Genomic DNA, 24,903 nt, shown 5'->3' with positions numbered 1-24,903 from the left:
CGAGGAGAGAGTGAGAGGCATATGCTCAACTGCGACTTGTTGGTGAATACAGTTCACTAGTCAGTCTCCTATATACACTTGAGGATAAATTTGATAAGGAAGCCAATTCTTACCTAGAAATGATTCGAAAAAATCTAGATTGCCTCAGCTCTGAAATTAAGCATTGTTTTGGGTTCCCTTCAGATTTTATATTTTTATTTTATAGATACATTTTTTATAAAGAAAACTGTATTTCTGTGACTAGATGTGAACAGTTGACAGGACTTCTTTTACGGAGACGTCGCTTTGAATGAATACAGAAGTATACGCTCATTGAAACAAGAGTAAGTCGTATTTTATTTACATCGCTCTCGGCAATATTGAGGCTATATCGTGGTGTGGGACAGCAGACATAGTTACGACATTCTTAAGAACCGAATCGTTCTTAACGAGCAAACGCCTTAATCACCTGGCTACCATGTCACCACCAATAACAAAGACGCACGCAGTGTCCATTTAGAATACTGTCACTGCCATGCGCGTAGGCATTCAACCCGGCTGTGCAGACATCGTTACGGAAAAATACGCTATATTGATACCGTGGTATTGACACCGTTACGAAATGGGCAGGGTGGATTCCATATGAAAGTATTGGTCAATCAATAGCCTTTGTTAAATGTAGGAAATGCATATAAACAAGATGATACATGTAGTATCATGTCTGTTCCTAGTCTGTTTTCTTGAAAGAATCAGCTTTTTGTCCACACAACCTTTATCCAGAGCCGGGATACACACCAACTGTAGAGGGGCAACTGAGCACAAACACAGCTGACCGTACACTGATGCGCAACGATGGCCGTGACAATGCACCACTGCTGACTGGGCGCAGTCTCAATTGTATTCCCAGGTGTCCCCTGAATATAGACGGGCCGTTTCCTCGCGAGATCTGAATGTTTTATAAGACATATGGCGAAGACAAGACCATTGAGCGCCTGGATATTTACAAGTATTTGCTTTGCTGTACAATACACACACAGAAAAAACGACCATTGTGTCACATTTCGCAGACTCGGTGATGCCGTGTGGCTGCCGTCTTCACAAAACAAAAGAACCCCAGGTAGTGTCATAAACATACAAAATAACATCATCGTTGTATTGGAATAACAGTGAAATGATGTAAAAGCTGGATTAAGGGACCGTGGGCAGCTTGAGGAAGTGTTGTAGGCGTTCCAAGCTCACGAATCATATACAGTAAAATACATTTGTAACGAACACGCTTATAACGAACTGACGGTTATTACGAACTTATTTTTTGGTCCCCACAATTTGCTGTATAGATGTTGTATGTATGATTATAACGAACTACGGTTATAACGAACTTAAATTAGAGGTATATTTGAGTTCGTTATAACAGTAGTTAACTGTATCGGTAACAGTTGTTGTTTTTTATATCGATAGTTTTTTCGATGCGATAAACCAATCCGATCAACTTGGTATCACGATAAATCGAAAAACCTCTCAGAAGGAACTACTTTCAAGCTCCAAACATCGATGCAATGCCTTCTCTCTCTATCAGCTACTGACTAAGTCTCCAAATATGCTTAGATATTAGGTAAACATTAACGGTAGATGAAAGTAACTTGGAACTATATCATCGGGCGGTTCACTCAAACATTGTATTGGTACACGGTTTGTTAAACTACTTTTTAGAGTGAAATTACGTCAGACTCTTAATCACCCATCAGTTTATGAATGGCATTATATGATAAAGATAATATTAGCGTCATAGGTTTCCGTATCGTAAATATCATATTATTGATATTAATAACAAATATGCACTGCTAACATATGACATGTACGATGAGGCAACATATTCGGCTTATAAATCATGTGTCTGAAGAACTTCTTAAATATTGCCTACCGTGTTACAATGCATTGCGATACTTACGATTCATACACATTGTTTGACATGCATTACTTAGAAGTTGCTGGACAACGGTATAAGGATTTATACCGAAACGTCGCCTTTACAGTAATTAAAGAAGTTTTTATCCAAAAATTGTGTCTGCCTTGTGATACATTTACAGTTGTAGGTGCCAACACGATACCATCTTCCTGAGGCAAAGGAGCTGACTGACCATAAAAGTCCAGTTTCAACCTTTCCGAACTAGGCTAGAATTCCGGCGCTACATTTTGGCTGGACTAACGAGTCTATGTCCATAGTCCGGAGTCCATGCCCCCCCCCCCCCCCCCCCCTCTAGAGCCGCCTACGCCACTATCGTAGTTACATAACCGCATGTATATACTCACCTCTTCACAACAGGTCATGTCCCATTAGTCATACTCCCAATAGTTATACAGCAAATGAAGGATTAGTTAAAACAACAATAGGCATATACCCTTTGGTCAAAATGGATTAGTCCACTAATTAGAAAGCTTGGGATTAGTTTAAAAAAAAAAAAAAATACCTATGATATTTTAGGAACAAGTACAGGATTCATCTCTATTTACTGTTCTTAACTGAGTTAAAAAAACACAAACTAGTACATAAAAGTGTCTATATTTTAGACTCTAGCATATCATTCTTGTTATCATGGCAGGATTGATTGAAGTGGAATATGTTGCTTCTAGGCGATGTACAGCATCATCCCTGGCTCTGTTACCGGAAGCTGACGTCCAAGATGCCTGGGTCGACGCCATGGACGATACGCCAGAACTAGACAACGCTCAGAGAGTTAATGATTATATTGTAACATCTTGGGTTGATGATGATGCTAGATTCCCCATCCCTCTATGGAATCACCACCGAAACATTGGACCTCGCACGAACAATAATCTGGAAGGCTTCCACTACCGACTGAGCAAGTCTCTGCCACATCATCATCCAGACATTTATCGTTTTGTTGAACTTATCAAGCAGATTGAGAAGTCTGAATCTGCCAAGATGCGTCAAATTGACTTTGATGCTTCTCCCCAAGGCAGAAAGCGAGTGTATCGCGAGAAGGAAAACCGACTCATCAGATTGTGGGACCAACACCAAGAAGGTCAGAAAAACTGTGTTCAGTTTCTGGATGCTGCTGATTATCTGTATCCAACTGACCACTAAATGTGAAACTGCAAACTCAAAATGTTGATATGTGATACGTAAACAGTTGGGTACAACGGGTATACGGGCAACATGCTTGTGGTTTGGACTTCAAATCAGCAGTGATAAATATTGAGATCAAAACTAATTTTCAGGTGTTTTGGTTACTCTTCCCCGGCAGTTTAGTTGCTGAATTGGTTGGTTGGTTGGTTGGTTGTTTTACCCCGCACTCAGCAATATTCCAGCTATATGACGGCGGTCTGTAAATAATCGAGTCTGGACCAGACAATCCAGTGATTAATATCATGAGCATCGATCCACGCATTTGGGACCGATAACATGCATCAACCAAGTCAGCGAGCTTGACCACCCGATCCCGTTAGTCGCCTTTTACAGCAAGCATGCTAGAACATGACACCGTTAACGTTAGCAAGTCATACAAATACGACCTACGGCTGTCCATGGTTGCAGCAAGTAATCATGGCACCTCCACCATGTCTGACTGAAGTTGATAGACCCACACAATTAATAGTCTCCTGTTATTGTAACGCGTTGCCTTAAATCGATTCAGTGTGACATATGTCGATATCGGCATTTATCTCAAAGTGGACAGTGTTATCGATGCGACAAACCAGTCCGATAAACTAGCTATCACGATTCGATAAATATGCAAACGAGGCCATCTCGTAGGAACTACTTTCAGTAAGCTCCGTGCACCGATGCAATGTCTGCTTGCTCAATAATTATTGCCTAACGTTCCCAGTGTTTAGATACCGGTTTCCTTGAATGTGTGTTTCTGAAAACAATCAGGGCTACAAATCATTCGGCTCTATAAGATAACACTCAAATATACTATTCACACACAGTTTCTAATTATGTCTTGAATATCGATTGTTATGAGAGTGGGTGAGTGAGTGAGTTGGGCTCAACACCGCTTTTAAAAACAGTATTCCAGTTATATCGCGGCGTGTCAGCTTAATATGGGAGGAACGCACAAAGTGATGCAGGTCTCAGACGTTTACCACTTCGATGAAACCCACGAGCACGGGTATGGTGCAGACAACCCTAGAAACATAATCGGGGGGAGCCGGGATTCGAACCCACAATCATAGGTTTCTGGCGTGCCCAAGGGACGCAACTCTGCAAATCGAATTGCGGCGCCTTAGACGACTCGGCAATCGAAGCGATACGGAAGGAAACGAAGAGCAAAATACTCTTTTGGGCCAAATGTCGAACAGAACTGTATATGGTTACGTTTATTCCGTACATTTCTGTATTTACAAATACGATTTTGCTGGGGTGAATCAATCTTCTTTGCACAGCGAATGGCGGCGAGTTAGACGACTGGGCCACCCGTGCCCCAGCAAGACTATCACCAGCAGTTGACACTATTAAGGTATTAAATTCGAGTTGACCGGGTTAACTGATCCATATAAACAGAACGCCCCTTTCAGTCTGATTTCAAATGTGTACTTTCTTTTGCCCGACAGTGTAATATCATAATATCGTCACGTGTAAATGGACCCTGGAGAACAGAAGAGTGAGTGAGTGAGTGAGTATGGTTTTACGCCGCTTTTAGCAATATTCCAGCAATATCACGGCGGGGGACACCAGAAATGGGCTTCACACATTGTACCCATGTCGGGAATCGAACCCGGGTCTTCGGCGTGACGAGCTAACGCTTTAACCACTAGGCTACCCGACCGCCCCTGGAGAACAGAAGACATTTATGTCGCAATGTGGCGTTTCAAGCTAAACACAAAGAATGATTCCAGCCACATTCTGTTCCTACTTCTTTAAGAACGCTATCGTCTTTACATGTCATTAGGTGTGCAGACAGAGAGGGCAATTCCTTCCATCAATTCAACAACATTACCGATATTTGCAAGCAAGAACGGTTGCCTCGTGGAACCATTTTCAAATGAAATTTACCTTTTTTACACACACAAGAAACACGTGATCGATTTAGTACACATGCTCTTGTCATTCTTGGGAGCATATACTGGCCCTTTACAACAGACCTCTGCCATTATAATAACCCCCCACGAGAGATTCCATCACGCTAACTCCCCGCCACAAATATGAAATGATGATACCTCCCAACAGCATCCCAGATAAGCAACCATAAAAATCCGTAAATTTCCATCGTGCACAGTCGTATTTAAGAATTTACCATCCAAAACTGGCTCCCACAGGAGTTATCGCTAGGGTGAGATCCAGCGATACTTACATTGTAGATATCGCTGCAATGTAATTGCCTCACAATGCTTTGCAGACCATTGTGGCGTCATTGGTTACCATGAAGTCACAATGAAATGACATGATCACTTATGGCTCTGCTACCGAGGCTGCAAGCATTACTTTTTACAGTAGGACATGCTTATTACTGTCAACAAACTGAAAAAGTTGGAAGAATGATAAATAGAATATCACCCTTGTGTCTTTTGATATCAAATATATCAACACTCGTCGATAAAAGTTTAAAACTCCTTTGCAAGCCTCGGAGTTTTAAACTTTTATCGACACTTGGGTGAGATTCTCTGTATAAGAATCCACATCCCTGACGGATTCGTAATAAAATCACGTGCATTGATCTTATTCCGACACTAACACAGTAATCATTTGATCGAGGTCACAAGAATCTTATCTTGGTCAATAATTTTAATGTTTCTTCGGACATTAACTGTCCCCAAATTAATTTGTTGAAGGGTGGGGTGTAGGGGTGACTGGTGCGATTGTCCGACCATGCAATGTTAAGTAGACAGCCATTCTTTCTGACTAGTGTACATTCCCTTCTCCCAAACTGATGAAAACATATCAAGTCAATGACAGAGACTAACCATTCTCGATTGTGTTACGAATACGGATCACTGAAACTCAGTGATGACGCCAGCTGATCGCCAAAAGGGCCATCATGTCTTGTCCCATTGGTAGCACCAGCCCCTCACACAATTTGCATAATAAACTAAGAGGAATCGTCATTGCATTTAAGAAAAGTAAATGTTGTGGTTTACAAAAAAGGAGTGAGTGAGTGTGGTTTTACTCCGCTTTTAGCAATATTCCAGCAATATCACGGCGGGGACACCAATATGGGCTTCACACATTGTACCTATGTCGGGAATCGAACCCGGGTCTTCGGCGTGACGAGCGAACGCATTAACCACTAGGCTACCCGACCGCCCCGTTACAAAAGGGAAGCAAGCCATTGCCCAGTATCCTCAATAAAACGACATGCTATATTTGTACTGAAGACATGATACAATTATTAAAAGAAAATAACTGTGGAAGACTCCGTATAAAATCAATTATATAGGGTCAGTATGGGACACACAGGCTAAACTTCTGTCGCGCTAAAATAGGATCGGGCAATCAATAGAGTTTGTTGTCATCAATCACTGTAACAACGTTCCTGAAAACTAGTCTTAATCTAGAAATCACTCCTCCTGGAACAGAATGACAAATCACGTGACAGATACTACTTGACAAAACTATTTATTGTTTTCAGCCTTTCGACAGTTGTGGTCGATATTTATTGGGTCTGGTTTTCGCAACGGATGTCTGCAGTAGCCGTTGTTCCAGCAGCCTTCTACTCGGTAATAATCACACACAGAATCTATCGTTGTGATGAGAAGCTCGTGGGCGTTCTGTACGACAGCGAAAAATGAACGTCTGGTTAATAGAGTAGGTTGAGATATGATTAAACACGTACGATGACTAACCGGTCCTTATGCCCAAGCAAGGCTAACCTCGGTCTAACTTTCGAACATCTGTAGCGAGCTGTTAGCAGTTTTATCATACAGAAAGGGGCGTTCTGTTTATATGGATCAGTTAGCCCGGTCAACTCGAATGTCATACCTTAATAGTGTCGGGGCGGTCGGGTAGCCTAGTGGTTAAAGCGTTCGCTCGTCACGCCGAAGACCCGGGTTCGATTCCCGACATGGGTACAATGTGTGAAGCCCATTTCTGGTGTCCCCCGCCGTGATATTGCTGGAATATTGCTAAAAGCGGCGTAAAACCATACACACTCACACTCACTTAATAGTGTCAGTTGCTGGTGATAGTCTTGGCACGGATGCCCTGTCGTCCGAAGCGCCGCAATTCGCTGTGCAGAGTTGCGTCCCTTGGACACGCCTATGATTGTGGGTTCGAATCCCGGTTCGCCCACATTATGGTTCTAGGTTTGTCAGCACCATACCCGTGCTCTTGGGTTTCACCGAAGTAGTAAACGTGTTCAAACGGCGTTCAACCCCGCGCACTCACCAACTCACTCTGTTTAATAATCTATTTTGGAACAAATATCATACAAGGCTATTTTGCCTTTTATACCCAATGGAATCTGTTTCGGCGGATAATCGAGACTGGTTGTTCCCTGGCGTTGACGTTTTGTATTAGGTTATCGATTGTCTTAATCTCCATTCAACCCCCATTTGACCTCCTACGTATTGTAATCGATACTATCCAATCAGCTGATGTGGCAAATAAGTACATGTACGTGTGATAGCGTCTTGGAGCCTCTCCGTCAAAGGTGGTCGCACTTTGGTCAGAACAACGATTCTGGTTGGACGACCAAATTCAAACTCAGGCCTCCCAATGTAAGGAATCGGCAACAGAAAACAATGAGAACGTAACCATAGATTGGCTCCCGAAAACATGGAAGCCACACAACCAAGTCAGCGAGCCTGACCACCCGATCCCGTTAGTCGCCTCTTACGACAAGCATTGTCGCCTTTTACGGCAAGCATGGGTTGCTGAAGACCTATTCTACCCCGGATCTTCACGGGTCCAAACGGCAGCTCTAAGATACACAAATAGTCTGTCATACAGACCCTGAAACAAATATAGCCAATATAGCCCATGCAAGACTACAATATTTGGCAAGTCTAGATTACCGCAGTATAGAAAGTTTCTGAGCTCCTTTTTTACAATATTTTATAACTGTAACTTAACAACTGTTTTTTTTCATTCCAGGCACTTGGCGTTAGTCTAACACACAGATCGCAACCTACCAACCCAGACATCAGCAGAACAAGGAGGGAGTTGACCCACGTGTCACAATATCAACAAACAATGCGTAATTTACCTCTAACAGTGCTAATAAAGAACTAGCCTTGCTCGTAGTCTGTAATGAAAGTAAAGTCCATGGATGTGTAGCAAGTCTATCCTCTTAATAGGCAAGTCTAGATATGAGGACAGTGCAAGACTCCAGTCTCTTATAGGGACAACTTTACATAATCCAGAAATTATGGTTTAAACTGATAATTATTGCCTCAGAGACTTGTGCAAGTCTAAGTTCTAAGGACTCCAGTCTCTTACAGGGACAACATGTTATCATTATTTACATAATCTAGAAATTATGATTTGAATAAATAATTATTGCTTGTGGAAGTCCAATAAAGAACATTCTACATGTGTACTATTATAGGCTGTGAGATGTCAATTTGCAGTCTGCCACTTTTCATTGGTAGATCTGACAGTGTATTATGTCTCACAGCTGAGTTAAAAGCAACATATGGTGGTTTTTATCATCGGTAATTGCGACATTATATAACGATTAGACGAGGGTATACGTAATAGACTTGTACAACTAATTAACATCTCATTTCCGTTCTAACCGGTGACGCAAGATATTCTATTGCAGATAATGAGTCAATGTGCTACATTGGTGACAATGTTTATAATCAAATCTGATTTCTATTTACTAATGATGCTTTTGTTAGGGAAAAGTTGATAACAATCATTCGACGTCTTGAGATTCAATACTGCAATGTTCTGGTCATCTTGTAGATGTGAATCTGACCAACAAGACCAACGCTTTGTCTCTGAAAATATATAATTTTGAAACAAAAAAAACATTTGTTATGAATAGGAGCCCCAATGATATGGGAGAAGAACCCGAAGAAAACATAGACTTGCTTAATTTTGGATCTTTGCGTCATAAAAAGGGCTATGCGGATGAGGAAATAATTTGGCCCAGGGACTGGGAGACAGGCTACTGGACAATCTGCTGAGCCGCTCTCCGAGGGTCAAGTGTTGACTCACACAAAGCATTCTACACTTGACGCTAAGCCAAATCACTGTCAGGTTGTCATCCGACTCACTTGAAGCCTCGACTAGGGAAATCTCCTGGTTCCTCTCATTGGTGCAATTTCCCAGAAATGTCCATACCTACATGGATCTCGTTTTGTACTAAAACTGTCAGCAGGTCAGTAACGTGTGGTCACAGATATTCCAGAGTTCCTCGAGCATTTACACAAGACAGTATCACATAACGAAACCAACAAGTCTGGTGTCTAGCCAGTGCAAGAGGAACCACGTTTGAGTCACAAAGCTATTCTTAGGAATTGCCTCGAAAAATCTACAATCTGATCAAAATTGACCAGCTTCCTAATGGACTGAGACAGGCATTGGCTGCAAAGAGGACAGATCCATACAGAGGAAGACTTAGGCCAGAGGCATCAGATTACTTGATTTTCAACCGCCTCCGTGGTCTAGTGGTAGAGCGTCCGCCCGGAGAGCGGAAGGTCAGGGGTTCGATCCCCGGCCGCGTCATACCAAAAGACGTTAAAAGATGGTACTTGTTGGTACCCTGTCTGGCGCTCGGCATTAAGGGGCTTAAACAAGAACTGGTCGGTTCGGAGGCAGTATATTGTGTCTGAGTGAGGTATTCATGTTAAACTGCGGCATGGTATCTCAGTGAGCTAGCACTATAAGTCCGGACTAGTACAAGCAGCCACACAAACACACACACGTACATGCACGTCGCTCTGCAAGAGCAATAAACTTGGACGCGACGTTAAACCCCATTTCATCTCATCTCACCTCACTTGATTTTCACATACTTTCAGGAGAAAATCGTTTCCAAGCCTCAGTTCACAAAGTGACACAAAGTGAATCTCTAGAGTAAACGTACATACTATTCTAAATATTATCTATGGTACACGAACAAGAACTGAATGCTTATGACATCAAGTATTGATTTCAACTTCTCTGAGACCCACATGATCCGTTGTGGCCTCATCAACAATGGCGGTCGAAACAGAAACAGACAACAATCTGCAGGGCAGACGACATAACTTCTGATCTCTGGTGCAATCGGTTTGAACTGTCGAGTTTAATTGAAAGTCTTGTCAGACGGACGCTTCCTAGCTCTCTGTTCTCTTACTCCGATTGGTCCAGCGGCAATTGAGAACGATCAATATGAACACGACATGGCTCTAACATCTTTGCCCTCCAATGGTCAAGACAGAGTCGATCGGTATTGATGTGACAGTGAACGAGCACCACGTAAACGTTAAACCGTGTTATGATTGATAATCCTGCTCGACGTGACTCTATACATGACAATCGTGGTCATTTTCCTTGACTTTATCTCACAAAGTTAATATTTTAGAATGCTAAAATATAATGTATATTCTGATCAGTATCTATTTGATATAATCATAAAGATATATCGAAGTGCTTGGGCATGATTGTGATGTTTCTCTCATGATCACCACATCGTGAGTGGGCAATATACTGACGTTCCGAGATCAAAGGTGTAAGTTGTGTAGTATCCTAGCTATCGAGGAGGAATATCACGACTTGGGGCTTCACTGACATTGTATATGTCCTTCTACTCCCCGTGAAGGAGACAGAGATATACACGTATTACACATTATTGAGCCAAATATTAAATTTCCAATGATTGTTGCGGGCACGGGTGGCCCTGTCGTCTGAGGCGCCGCGATTCGCTGTGCAGAGTTGCGTCACTTGGGCACGCAAGAAACCTATGATTGTGGTTTCGAATCCCGGTTCGTCCCGATTATGTTTCTAGGTTTGTCAGCACCATACCCGTGCTCGTAGGTTGCCTAACACCTCTGTAGTCTAGGACATTTTATGTAGTCTAGGACATTATATGTAATACATCTGTAGTCTAGGACATTGTATGTTACACCTCTGTAGTCTAGGACAGTGTATGTTACACCTCTGTAGTCTAGGACATTTAATGTAACACCTCTGTTCTATACGTTCTTTTGGCATTTAAGTGCTTGAAAAAAGATTGATTGATTGGCGCGACGGTCAAACTCAGATATCACCTTACTGGGGACTGGTCAACCCCGATGTACATGAAGTACCAACAGTATCACTTCCGCTTAGAAAGGACCATTACAGACCTTCAAACAACATCATCAGGTCTCTGAACGATCTGGTTTCTATGAAATGCCAGCGAGTGTAGACCCATTAGATTACCAGTTATTGTTCCTTGTTTACTCGCAGTAATTAAGTCCCGGGGAATCTATCGATTGCCTAATATGAAATCGGCTTCCACGTCTCCAAGCTGTCTATGTAATAAGCAATAATGCCAGCCTCTTTCTTCTTTCTTCCGATGTGGTAAACGACGTATTAATCCTGGTCTCATCTATTTACAGGCTTCGAGTTTACAGATGATGTACGGGCAGATGGCGTGAGACGTGTAACAGATTAGTGCGTTATTACATAACAAGGATCATCTGCAACATTGCGATCAATGTAGATATTGTGGTAATGACTGTGGTGATTAATGGGCAAGTGGAAAACACATAAATCTTGTTCTAAGCAACATGATTGATGTAAACCAATACATCATGTATTCTCGTGGAGTGTAGCCTTGTGGTTAAGGACTTCAAAAGTACCGGCTCAATCCCATGATGGTACAATGTGTGAAGTCCAAATATGGTGCCCCACGTGGTATTGCTTGAATATTGCTAAATGCGGAGTACAACCTCTCTCACTATGTGACAAATATACGATCTCATTAATTTTGACAGAAGGTGAGGTGAGGTGAAATTGGGTTTAACGTCGCGTCCAAGATTATTGCACTTATATAGCGACGTGCATGCACGTGTATGTGTGTGTGTGGCTGCTTGTACTAGTCCGGACTGATGCCGATTTATAGTGCTAGCACACTGAGATACCATGCCGCAGTTTAACATGGATACCCCACTCACAGTATACTGACTCCGAGCCGACCAGTCCTTGTTTTAGCCCCTTAATGCCGAGCACCAGACAGGGTAACAACAAGTACCATCTTTTAACGTCTTATGGTATGACGCGGCCGGGGATCGAACCCCGGCACTTCCGCTCTCCGGGCGGACGCTCTACCACTAGACCACGGAGGCGGTCAATTTTGACAGAAGATGAGATGCCTCTATAATAATATTTAATAAGACTTAGGCCAAATAATGTCTTCATTTTCAACACTGGGAGACCAACATACTACATACTCGTTGTGCAGCTATGCTTACTGGACGGTGATGAATTAAATTGTATACACAAAAGAGCAGAGTGAGTTTTCAAATAATTTCAACTCTTAATTTCTCTCATATTCTGAAATTATCAGACAGGTCAGAGACCAACCTAACTTTGCTCTGTTACACAACACAGACTCTTGGTTTAATCAAAAGCAATAATGTACAGTTTGATGACTCTGTCTGTCGCCATCATTTTCATATCAGTTTTACAAAAAATGAATCACGAGTAACCTTTAAAAGCAGACGAATCCAGTTCTTTCTACACATTACGAACGTGGTTGTATAAACACTATCTTCTTATGTTTTAGACTGGAGGAGGGAGGTGCCAAGTTATCGCTCGACCAGAAATGTGATTTATCAGCATTTATCACAAAAGTTTCAGTTGAGTATAACATTCGTTTATGTTAGGAGTTGGGCACGGGTGGCCCAGTTGTCTAAGGCGCCGCAATTCGCTGCGCAGAGTTGCGTCCCTTGGGCACGGCAGAAACCTATGATTGTGGGTTCGAATTCTGGTTCTCCCCGATTAGTTTCTAGGTTTGTCAGCACCATACCCGTGCTCTAGGGTTTTACCGAAGTAGTAAACGTCTGAGACCTGGGCTTCGGGCTTTCCTCCCACATTAAGCTGACACGCCGTGATATAACTGGAATACTGTTAAAAACGGCGTTAAACCCAACTCACTATTTTGGGAGATTGCACAAAGCTTTTCTGTCCCTTTCCGCGAATCCATTCATTTAAAACAAGGAACCTAACAAGCCTGATATCATGCAGACCTACGTTATGAAATGTTTCAATATTACCGAGCTGTAATGTACTGTCCTGTCAGCATATACATTTTATGGACAACAATTTCCTCATCTGACGTACAGTGTAGGGGCAAGAAGTGGTCCTGAATATTTGGACATACAACAAGGAAAATGACATCGATAAAAAGTTCAAACAACCTCTCAGTATTTATGTTGTGGTATGACCGCCTCCGTGGTCTAGTGATAGAGCGTCCGCCCGGAGAGCGGAAAGTCCGGGGTTCGATCCCCGGCCGCGTCATACCAAAATACGTTAAAAGGGGCTAAAACAAGGACTGGTCGGCTCGGAGTCAGTATACTGTGTCTGAGTGGGGTATTCATGTTAAACTGCGGCATGGTATCTCAGTGAGCTAGCACTATAAATCGGCATCAGTCCGGACTAGTACAAGCAGCCACACAAACACACACACACACGTACATGCACGTCGCTATATAAGTGCAATAATCTTGGACGCGACGTTAAACATCATTTCACCTCACCTCAGCTTTTGTTGTGGTATCGAATGCTACTTTTCGTGACCTGCTTAATGTAAAGTCATAGAGATTTACCCATAATGTTGCACTGATTCTACACAAAATATGTCTTAAACGAAAATAAATAACTTGTCGCATACGCTTTTCGTTTCAAGGTGCAATCAAGAAAAGTCAGTACCGATACGTGTTGTTTGAGACCGACTTACGTACTGTACGTAACAGTACAAATCAGTAAACTACGTTTATGACGAACACGCTTATAACGAACAGACAGATATAACGAATTTATATTTTGGTCCCGGCCATTTGATGTGTATATGCTGTATATATATGCATGTAACGAACTGCGGTTATAACGAACTAAAGTTAGTGGTCCTTTTGAGTTCGTTATAACCGTAGTTAACTGTATGTCTCTTCAAGTTTTGTATCCTAGAACAGTAAAAATGTTAGTGACTATCTAATATTCTGGTTTTGTTCAGGAAACGGGGGCGGTCGGGTAGCCTAGTGGTTAAAGCGTTCGCTCGTCACGCCGAAGACCCGGGTTCGATTCCCGACATGGGTACAATGTGTGAAGCCCATTTCTGGTGTCCCCCGCCGTGATATTGCTGGAATATTGCTAAAAGCGGCGTAAAACCATACTAACTCACTCACTCACTCAGGGAACGGTTATCTTTTGTAAAAGCCTGAAGACCATTGACAAATATAGTCATCTTAGTAATTGAAGTCGGCAGTCCCCTGCGCTCGTCTGTCCTTCTCGAGAACCCGCGGTCCGTGTTGTCTCTGGAGACTACGAGCGTTCATCAGCAATATGCCAGACAGGGGGTAATCACGTTTGGTTTGACAGTGGGATCAATTGATATTGGCTGTGCCTATGAGGAACAACACGACAGCGTGATGGATAGCGCCTGACGGAGTAGCCCTCGTTTGCAGAAACAACCATATTTATTGTTAATATCTCAGACGTTTATGAATCGGAAATGTTCTTCGACGCATGGGACTTTATTATTACCAATATACACCCATGCTCAACATAAAATAAACGTTCAACGCTGTCGACTCATGTCGAATATTGTGCGTCGTCGTTGCGATCATAGGAATGTTTGTTTGCGCACTCCTCGTCAAAATAACGTTATACGCACGCGACCGGGGCGCGAACCCTTCCCGTCACGGTCGCGTCTTGGTAACAGCCTTGCACAGGGGTAATGTCGAAACATCGAAACACGCTTGATCATATTACAGATGAGCCCATTCAAGAGGACGAACACACGTTAAAACTTCATATTTTTCGTATTGGATGCCGGTCTCTGTTATTTATGTATAGCGCCATGCTCACTGCGACCATGCAGGATTGGGCACTTTCAACACTATAGGGCTGAGCGTATATGTCAACTGTAATCTCAGCTAAAGCTTGGCATTACAGCAAAATTAGCTGTCGTGCGATATTATGATTTCAATGGAGGACTTCTAAAGACAACGACCAGAGATAACGTCTCGGGAAATACGACCGTGTTCTATATTCATGGCATTTAAATAACACCAACCATTAGGCCCATATGAGTTTAGGATTTCATTTCTAATCTAAATGAATATCCCCATCAGTAATTGATGAGATGTATCCATGAAAAACCCCATCACTAAATCAAACATCAGTAGAAATACGTTGGTGAACCTCCTTCGAAGATTTACCCTAAAATGACCAAAAATGACTAAGGATATGAATTGGAGCGCTATTCACACCCACATGAATAACATTCTACTCAAGAGCAATCGCATTTCACTCGATCGATGAAGCATTGATCGGACTATGTGTCAAAGACTATATTGTACTTGCCGAATTTACTATGACATTTAGCGGTGAGCGATTGTGAGTTGGTCGAGAGTACGCACAGTATTTGTAACAGACTCGAAAGCGAACTGTTATGTATGGAAACAAACTCTACACGCCATTTAAAAGCAGGAGACGGGTATTGATGCAGACACTCGTGCATAGCATCGTTGCTGCTGAATGGGGATATCTTGCTGTCGGCCAATATGAGCAAATATCATTGACTATTTGCTCCCGCTGCTTGTTGTAATCTCAATTTCAGAATCTCAATTATCTTTAGATGCTGAATGTTGATCTGCTTCCTCGGAAAGGATGTTTTTTAGAGGGTATCATATGTAAATTCAAAATGAGTGAGTAAATGAGTGTGGATTAAAGCCTCTTTGAACAGCGTTCCAGTTATATCGCGGCATGTCAGCTTAGTGTGGGAGGAAAGCCCGAAGTGATACAGGTCTCAGATGTTTACCACTTCGGTGAAACCAACGACCACGAGGATGGTGTTGACAAACCTAGAAACATAATCGAGGGGGGGGGGGGGGGGGGGGGACCGGGATTCGAACCCATTGACTTTTTGCGTGCCCCAGGGACGAAACTCTTCACGATGTAGTTCGGGTTAAAGATCATCCCTGTGTTTAGCATAATCAGGGACTTATTTGTAACAGATCTTCTCTTCATGTCGTATTGAGGGCAATGATCTTAGAGATAATATGACACCTATATCCCGTTATAACAATGTGACGTACAGTTTCTTTTCCATATCATCATTTATGACCAATTATATCCCTTCGCGGGATTATATTACTTCAAGCGGAAGGAACTTGCAAGATAGAAGATAGGAGATCAAATGTTCTTTTGGAGTGGGTGTGTGGGTGGCCTTGGTTTAACGTCGCCTTGAACAGGATTTCATTTATATCTTTGCGTGTGACGAAAGAAGTGGCACTTGTGATAGACGTTTACTACAGGAAACCCAGGATGACGGGCATTATTAGTGGGATCTGGGATTCGAACCCAGCCAGTCCGTGAGAGGCTTATGGAAGGCACACCATCTTACTAATGGGCCATCAGAGTCAGAGGTAGGGTCTTTGTCCACATCATGATTTTAAAGGCATTGAAACAGTGGTAAAAAATCAAGCTGGTTCGGGAAAACGTCTTCGCTACAATTAATGCTATTCTTTGGACAGGTCTTCCCCTAACTGAGCCAAACGCCTAAATGCCAATGGATATCAAGTGTTGTGTCGACCTGCACGCCTATTAACGTATCGCGGGTTTCGGTGATAATAAAGAAACGCTTTGTAGTAAAACATTGTAAGTTTAAGTTCATAGTTCGATCCAAATGGTTCTCTCTGGAGTACTGCCTCCGTGGTCTAGTGGTAGAGCGTCCGCCCGGAGAGGGGAAGGTCCGGGGTTCGATCCCCGAACGCGTCATACCAAAAGACGTTAAAAGATGGTACTTGTTGTTACCCTGTCTGTCGCTCGGCATTAAGGGGCTAACACAAGGACTGGTCGGTTCGGAGTCAGTATACTGTGTCTGACTGGGTTATTTATGTTAAACTGCGGCATGGTATGTCAGTGAGCTAGCACTATAAATCGGCATCAGTCCGGACTAGTACAGGCAGCCACACAAACACACACACGTACATGCACGTCGCTATGTAAGTGCAATAATCTTGGACGCGACGTTAAACTCCATTTCACCTCACCTCTCTGGAGTCTTGCTGGAAGGCCTTTAATCCACCTAGGGCAACCAACTCTCGAGAGGTATAATCAAATCTACATTAACCAAAGTAAAAATACCCAAATCTTATAAGTCAATCAAGGTACATGTATATGTAGCTCTTCCAGCAACTATGGAACATTTTGGACTATTCAAACACTTGAATCGCGAAATGAAATAAACCAACCACAATTATAATTGATTACGTATAACATCCATAGAAATATAAACATTAAGTACTGACTATACACTATTTTTGTAGTGTTAATGTGATGTTGATGTGGACGCAGATCAACACTTAAACTGGGTAGCTTATTGGTTAACGCGTACGCTCGCCACGCGGAAAACCCGTGTTCGATTCGTTACATGGGAAAACAGGTAAGGCTAAATACTGGTGCCTCGTGATATTGCTGCCATATTACCAAATCAGCGTACACACATGCTCACTTTCTCACTGACGCTCTTTCTCACTCATTCATCAGTTTGGATTGAGTGAGTGAGTGAGTGAGATGGGTTTAACGCCGCTTTTAACAGTATTACAGTTATATCGCGGCGTGTCAGCTTAATGTGGGAGGAAAGCCCGAAGTGATGCAGGTCTCAGACGTTTACCACTTCGGTGAAACCCACGAGCACGGGTATGGTGCTGACAAACCTAGACACATAATTGGGGCGAACCGGGATTCGAACCCACAATCATAGGTTTCTGGCGTGCCCAAGGGACGCAACTCTGCACAGCGAATCGCGGCGCCTTGGATGACTGGGCCACCCGTGCCCCCACCAGTTTGCATTGAGCAAGGTATGGAACATATTTTATAGTTTATTGCTAGTTTTAAACAACGATGTTGGTTGGTTGGTTGTTTAACGCCGCTCTCAGCAATATTCCAGCTATATGACAGCGGTCTGTAAATAATCTGGACCAGACATCGGGATCGATGACATGCATCAACCAAGTCAGAGAGCCTGACCACCCGATCCCGTTAGTCGCCTCTTACGACAATCAAAGTCGCCTTGAAAACAACGATGTATTGACATTGATCATCAACAGTAGATGGAAACTTTAGTAAGGTATCAGAAACGTACCTATGAGAAGTTTTAAGGACAAAAGTATGTTATAATTTTGAAAAATATTTATCCCTAGTCAATGTCGAGGTCAATTGTATTGTGCTATGTAAGTTCAGATGTTTCTAAGCATGGACCTACGATTAAGGAGGGTAGAAAGCAAAATATTCCATCCGAGCAGAGATTAGTTTCTCTGGGTTTTGTACCTGTTCAAGAGTCTTAATTTCATTTATTGTTTGAATGTACCGTCTTTGAAAACTTAAGAAAAAAACTATGCCCAGGTATTAGTGTTTATATCTATGGTACGATAAAATGGCACGCTTGTTCACTTCAGAAAATGTATTTGTTTTGAATTGTCTCGCCAAACATATATTTCTAGGCTGAAAGAAACGTTCAAAATTTCTCCAATGTATTAAAACCAATATTTGATGTGCATTGTGTAGTTACTTGTAACGGTGCTCCATAACTGATTTTAATATTGTATCAGCAATATGATATAATACTGACCGGAGGCCAAATTACCTGAAATAAAAGCATTCATTCTCATCCACTCATGCATCAATGCGACATGGGAAAGAAGCCATGTTGGAGTGTAGTATTCAGACTTACCTGCTCTACAACAAACACCCTAAAGTCTAGCTGTTGTCTCCTAAGAATTGGTAGCAGGTGCGCTAGCAACACAACTAAATGATGAAGTCTATCCCTGTAGGGGATTATGATCGCCACACGGTATCTGGCGAAACACGATTTTGGCTTCCACTTGCCGCCATACTGGATATCCACATTCTCTTCGATGACATCAACAAGCCTGATGTCGTCATGGGAGTGACTAGCATTCACATTTAAAGGTCCCTCTGAAAGAAGAAACGACAGAAATTAGAGAGTGACCAGTTGGATGGAAGACCGCTTTCAACATATTTGATTTGATGTAGCATAACACGTAAAGCCTTTTGTAGACGCCATAAAATACGAACTAGTCCAAGGCGCGGATTACTAGTTTATGTGACATAATTATGGTGGGAAACATGTAGTCCTTACAGAGTTCAACTAGTCTCGGAATTAGTGGACAGGTGACCGTGTCGTATCTAGAATGAGGTCTGCTTTCACCACTTTGGTGAAACCCACGAACACTGGCACGGTAGTGTGAGACTAAGGGTAATAATCGTACTGGGAGACTAAGGATAATAATCGTATTCGGAGACTAAGGGTAATAATCGTACTGGGAGACCAAGGATAATAATCGTACTGGAAGACCAAGGGTAATAATCCTACTAGGGGACCAATGGTAATAATCGTACTGGGAGACCAAGGGTAATAATCGTACAGGAAGACCAAGAGTAATCATCGTACAGGAAGACTAAGGGTAATAATCGTACTGGGAGACCAATGGTAATAATCGTTCAGGAAGACAAAGGGTAATAATCGTACTAGGAGACCAAGGGAAATAATCGTACTGGAAGACCAAGGGTAATAATCCTACTAGGAGACCAATGGTAATAATCGTACTGGGAGACCAAGGGTAATACTCCTACTAGGAGACCAAGGGTAATAATCGTACAGGAAGACAAAGGTAATAATCATATTGGGAGACCAAGGATAATAATCGTACTGGAAGACCAAGGGTAATAATCCTACTAGGAGACCAATGGTAATAATCGTACTGGGAGACCAAGGGTAATAATCCTACTAGGAGACCAAGGGTAATAATCGTACAGGAAGACCACTGGTTATATTCCTACTAGGAGACCAATGGTAATAATCGTACAGGAAGACCAAGGGTAATAATCGTACTGGGAGACCAAGGGTAATAATCCCACTGGATGACAAAGGGTAAGAATCGTACTGGGAGACTAAGGGTAATAATCGTACTGGAAGATCATGGGTAATAATCTTACTTGGAACTCAATGGTAATAATCTTACTTGAAACTCAATGGTAATAATCGTACTGGGAGACCAAGGGTAATCATCGTACATCTCCGATTCAAACTACCGATCAGTGGGCCTTAGGGGTATTTGTAGGGAGAGTTGTGATACGGAACCTTGATCGTTGGGAAAACACAAGTTAGCATAATATCTTCCTATTCATAAACAATAAGTCTGCATATGGAAGAGTGTCTATTGGTGACGCATAAACTATGTCACTGAGATGTGGACCAAGTGATAGAGAGATACAGTTGCATTCATGCATTGCCCGAAGCAACCTTGAAACTTCCAAGTGATCGAGCGAAAGATCTCCAACTCGACTCGTCGGTCAATGTGAATAAATAAAATCAGTTAGGCCTCGATCAATCTTCTGTTCGTCGTCCACGTATTCCGATATCCCGTCTGACATAAAACACGAGACGTCATAAATCATCAAGGAGCTATCGAGTGTCATCATTACGTCTAGCACCTCGAATACCTGAAAACATCAGGATTTCTTTCGAATGTTTTCTTTCTCCTTGCGTCTAAAGCCATGGAAACGCGAGCTGTCGCTAAAATAGATTACCAACTCAATACATTTGCTCCAGAATCCAAAATGTCAAAATACACAGAATGAAAAAAGCTGTTAAATAACACATAGGCGTTCCTAGATTAATTGAGTAAATAAAACCGGGCAAAAAATCAACACTATCAGTTTCACTGTGTCAAAGATGTTAGAAGAGGCGCATTAATCAATCGTTTTATTACCAGCTACTTGTGCATAACATCGGTTAACGGCATCCATGAAGCCGAAACGGTGACCAGGGGCACATAACTGTACCCGATTTGCGTACAAACACACCACGGTTGCCATAATTCCACTACAATCAATACAAGGCGTATTAAAGTGACTGTCGCGTCCCGGTCAGCAACAGCATCAATTTTGCTTGATAATTACAGCCTACTGTCTTCCTAGCGCATCAAGGGACCAACACGTCTCCAAAGCGATTGATGTTTCCAGGGGTTATATGATCTGTAAATGCTCTAGCCGACCCATGTGGTTACTGACACAGCCCTGATCGTGGATGAGTGCCAACAGCTTCTGATAAAACGGGTTTGGAAGCATGAAAGAGCACGCGCGAGTTCATTTGAAACCTTCTATTGTGACTATGCCAAAATGTTTGATTTGCAAAAGGTCATGTCAAAGCATACAATCTCATTTCAGAAGCTTGCAATGGAGTCCCAAATCAGATGTGCAGGCAGTGCTGTTTGAAATGTGATAACGAACCCAACAGCGTATCTTGGTCCAAGTTGACTTACTGCTTATTCGACATCAGCTTGTTATGATTGAGTTGGGTTTAACGTCGCATTACTAAGGTAGTTCAGTGAAATCACAAATTGTCAAGTGTTTATCATGTTGGTAAAACAAGATCAAGTCTATGATGTTGGCAAGACAAGATCAAGTCTATGATGTTGGCAAGACAAGATCAAGTCTATGATGTTGGCAAGACAAGATCAAGTCTATGATGTTGGCAAGACAAGATCAAGTCTATGATGTTGGCAAGACAAGATCAAGTCTATGATGTTGGCAAGACAAGATCAAGTCTATGATGTTGGTAAGACAAGATCAAGTCTATGATGTTGGTAAGACAAGATCAAGTCTATGATGTTGGCAAGACAAGATCAAGTCTATGATGTTGGCAAGACAAGATCAAGTCTATGATGTTGGCAAGACAAGAGGAGGTCTATGATGTTGGTAAGACAAGAGAAGGTCTATGATGTTGGTAAGACAAGAACAAGTCTACATTGTTAGCAGACCAGGGTTCATAATCAGATCCAGGGGACGAAACTCTTGACAGCAGCGCCTGAGCCGCCTGTGATCGCTTAAGGGACATGTATGGATCAAGATTGAATATTAATACGACGAAGGACGCTCCTGCATTTGCCGTTACATGTTCATATAGAGAGCACTTGTATTATGTCAATCTACAACCCTTCATGATAGTATACCAACATTACAACCAATCACAAGAAGTGAATGACGTGCATCTGCGGTAACATTCAAGTCCTGTTTCGTTAAGGTCCGTTGTGGATATATGTTCTTTAGTCTGTCTCGCTAGTACTTTTCCCTTCCGCCCAGTCTGTCATACAGACCCTGAAACAAATATATCCACTACAGCCCATGCAAGTCTATTATGTTTGGCAAGTCTAGATTACTGCATTATCTGAAAATGATGAAAGTCTCTGAACTCCTTTTTATTATATTTTAGAACAATAATTTAACAGCTGTTTTTTCTGTAAAATATACAGAGATTAGTCAGTCAACCTTCCAGGAAGCCCTAACTGGTCTAAATGAAACAACGATTTTCCACTGGTTCAGGTCTGAATCTCCCATCTCACTTGGGCTCCTTTTCAATTTAAATGTACTTGCCTGTTTCTGTCAAATTGTTACGCGTTATTCTATATGCTTCTATTTCTAAAGGAATCTCCTGGTTCTGAATTCTGTATTTTGGCGCGGCATGTGCCCCTCCCACAGGTCGACATTTCTGTCAAAGTCAGCATCACAGCAGGGTCATATATGCCCACTGCAGAAACCAAAACGCCCGTCGCCTGCCTTAATTGCGTTAGTTGGGGGAGCTGATAGGCAAAGATTTAGGGGCAGTCTTGGGGCTGCCTGCTGATCCCTGGCTCGCCATAGACTCTGACCCAAAGCCATCATTTTTCTCTGGGGACCATATCGTGCTCTGATCAATACACTAATCAACATGTCCTTCTGTGAAACTCACACTCTGCTAGTGGAGTCTCACTCCACCCAGATCCCTTACAGCCCGTCAATACAATAAGACATTCGACATTCCTGGAGACCTTTGTCCTCTGGCGTCTTCTGCCTCCTCTAAAGACAAACATTGATACGAGTTTAATCCTTCAATGAAACCCTCAAACACCCCCTAGTTTGAATCCTTTGTCACAATCGTTCCAATTTTCCGACTGACCACCCCATGATTTAGAGACGCGTCTGTGTAGAATTGGTAAAAATATATCGGTCTCCAAGGGCTAGATCATTACGAGTACTCAGATCGCCCATCTGTGTTTCAAACGAAGCAAGCAATCGTTGGAAAAGCTTTTCCTCCAAAGAAATTGTTCCTGTCTCTCCCGCCCAAGGCGATACGGCCGGAGTCAATTTGTACGCAAGGCTCGGGTTATGAATGTGCTTTCCCTATCCGTACCAAGAATTGTAATTCAATATAATATCAGTTGGTTTACATATATCACACAACTGCCTTACCTACATCTCATGTCAGGTTTTGTAATCTGCTTTGAAGGTGTCTCTCCGGTAATCGTGTTCAAATAGCCAAGTGTTTTGGAGAAACCTTTCGATGCGTGCACTTGTTAGACTCCCATAAGGCTGTGTTCACTTACGTCTTCGCTTCCAGCGTGTATAATTTACCCCTCAAATACTCAACACTGATAACTGGGTTTAGACAGATTTGGCAAGAAATTGAATTCTGAGTCAAATCGAAGCTCATGTCTTGGAGCAAGGACATCCTTCAAATGACAGGACAGCTACAAACGGACCTTACTTTGCACGACGATTGCATTTGAGTTTGGCAAAACAACGAATGTATTTTCAAATTAGGGAGGGGTATTGATTCTTCTGAATAATAGATGAAATCTTGTGGCCCAAGCAGCCAGGTCTGCTTCGGGATGTGAAATGGGAGCTTTTTCTCCAAACTGGCTTCTTCAGTAATCTCAGCATTGCCGACAGTGCACATTGTATAGGACAACCACCCAAGAGTGCGGTGTTTCGTGCGATTTGTGTCATTTTTGTATTTATTCCGTTGGAAAATGGGCAAAACGATCCCCTAGTGTCTCAAGGAGGGTAACATTTTAGACACGCCGGTTTCAATGTTTCATTCAGGTTAACATCGACGTGGTCGATGAATTTTCTAATTTTTGCTTGAACATCCAGCTCAGAGACTACCACGCAGAGCGATACTGAAGATCTGTGGTTCCTGTCAACGAGCTTCTGGCTCTGTGTACTTGCCCTCTGATCATACTCTCAGAGCAGTCCTTGTGAGAACCGCCGCCTTATCATGCATGATAACAAACTCATTCGGCGTCATGGGGAGGGTTGCAGGAAATGGACAGGGAGTGTCGGCCAAAACATGACGTACATTTGTTGGGAATTTTCTAATGGTTGTTGCGGTCCTATGACTGAAGTCAGTTTAATTCACATCAGTGGATTTCCTCTATTCATTATTGTCTATATAAATATCAAACGGTTTTTAGCTAACCCAGGAGAAAATATAGAGTTTGTTATGAATAATTCATCTTTTTGTGGACGACGTATGCACATATGAAATGTGGTGAAATACTTCCAACAGTTAATATGCATCGTACACGCATGGAATCTGTCTACAGTCTACAATATGACGTCTTGCCGTGCCTTTGAAATCGTAAATAGTGTGGGTTCTGCAAGCGTCCTACTCTATCATTATCAACTCGCAACTGTTAAGTGCTTTGTCAAAATGCTATTGTTTTTTTCTGACCTTCTCCGCCATTCGTCAACGATATATATTCAGCATACTAGTTGGCAACAAAATATCAAAATGATTTCATAACAGGCATTGATCTGCATGATGGTCTGCTCCAGTCACGTGATCAAGCTCTTCCCGCCATTCTGGCGTCTCAGTCGATGACAGTCGACGGCAAATTGGAGCAGTCTCCCGATAAGTGGAGCACATCTAGACAAGCTTTTGTGCAATAAAGCGTAATGTGATCATACACACAGCAAAC

General features: G+C 42.4%; 1 protein-coding gene across 1 annotated transcript in view; it reads right to left on the bottom strand.

Moving 5' to 3' along the window:
- Positions 1-24,668, bottom strand: part of LOC124150672 (beta-1,4-N-acetylgalactosaminyltransferase bre-4-like) — a 51,837-nt gene extending 27,169 nt beyond the window's left edge. The window contains exons 1-3 of the mRNA XM_048393221.1: positions 24,657-24,668; positions 22,693-22,831; positions 18,813-19,057 (exon numbers count right to left, since the gene is read on the bottom strand). Of these exons, the coding sequence (XP_048249178.1) occupies positions 18,813-19,057; positions 22,693-22,831; positions 24,657-24,668 (396 nt within the window). The remainder of the gene's footprint in view (positions 1-18,812; positions 19,058-22,692; positions 22,832-24,656) is intronic.
- Between the last annotated feature and the right edge of the window lie 235 nt (positions 24,669-24,903).

This window comes from Haliotis rufescens, unplaced genomic scaffold, assembly GCF_023055435.1.
Source record: "Haliotis rufescens isolate VD_foot unplaced genomic scaffold, xgHalRufe1.0.p SCAF_119, whole genome shotgun sequence".
NCBI classification, from domain to species: Eukaryota; Metazoa; Mollusca; class Gastropoda; order Lepetellida; family Haliotidae; genus Haliotis; species Haliotis rufescens.
This window is presented reverse-complemented; position numbering and strand designations above follow the sequence as displayed.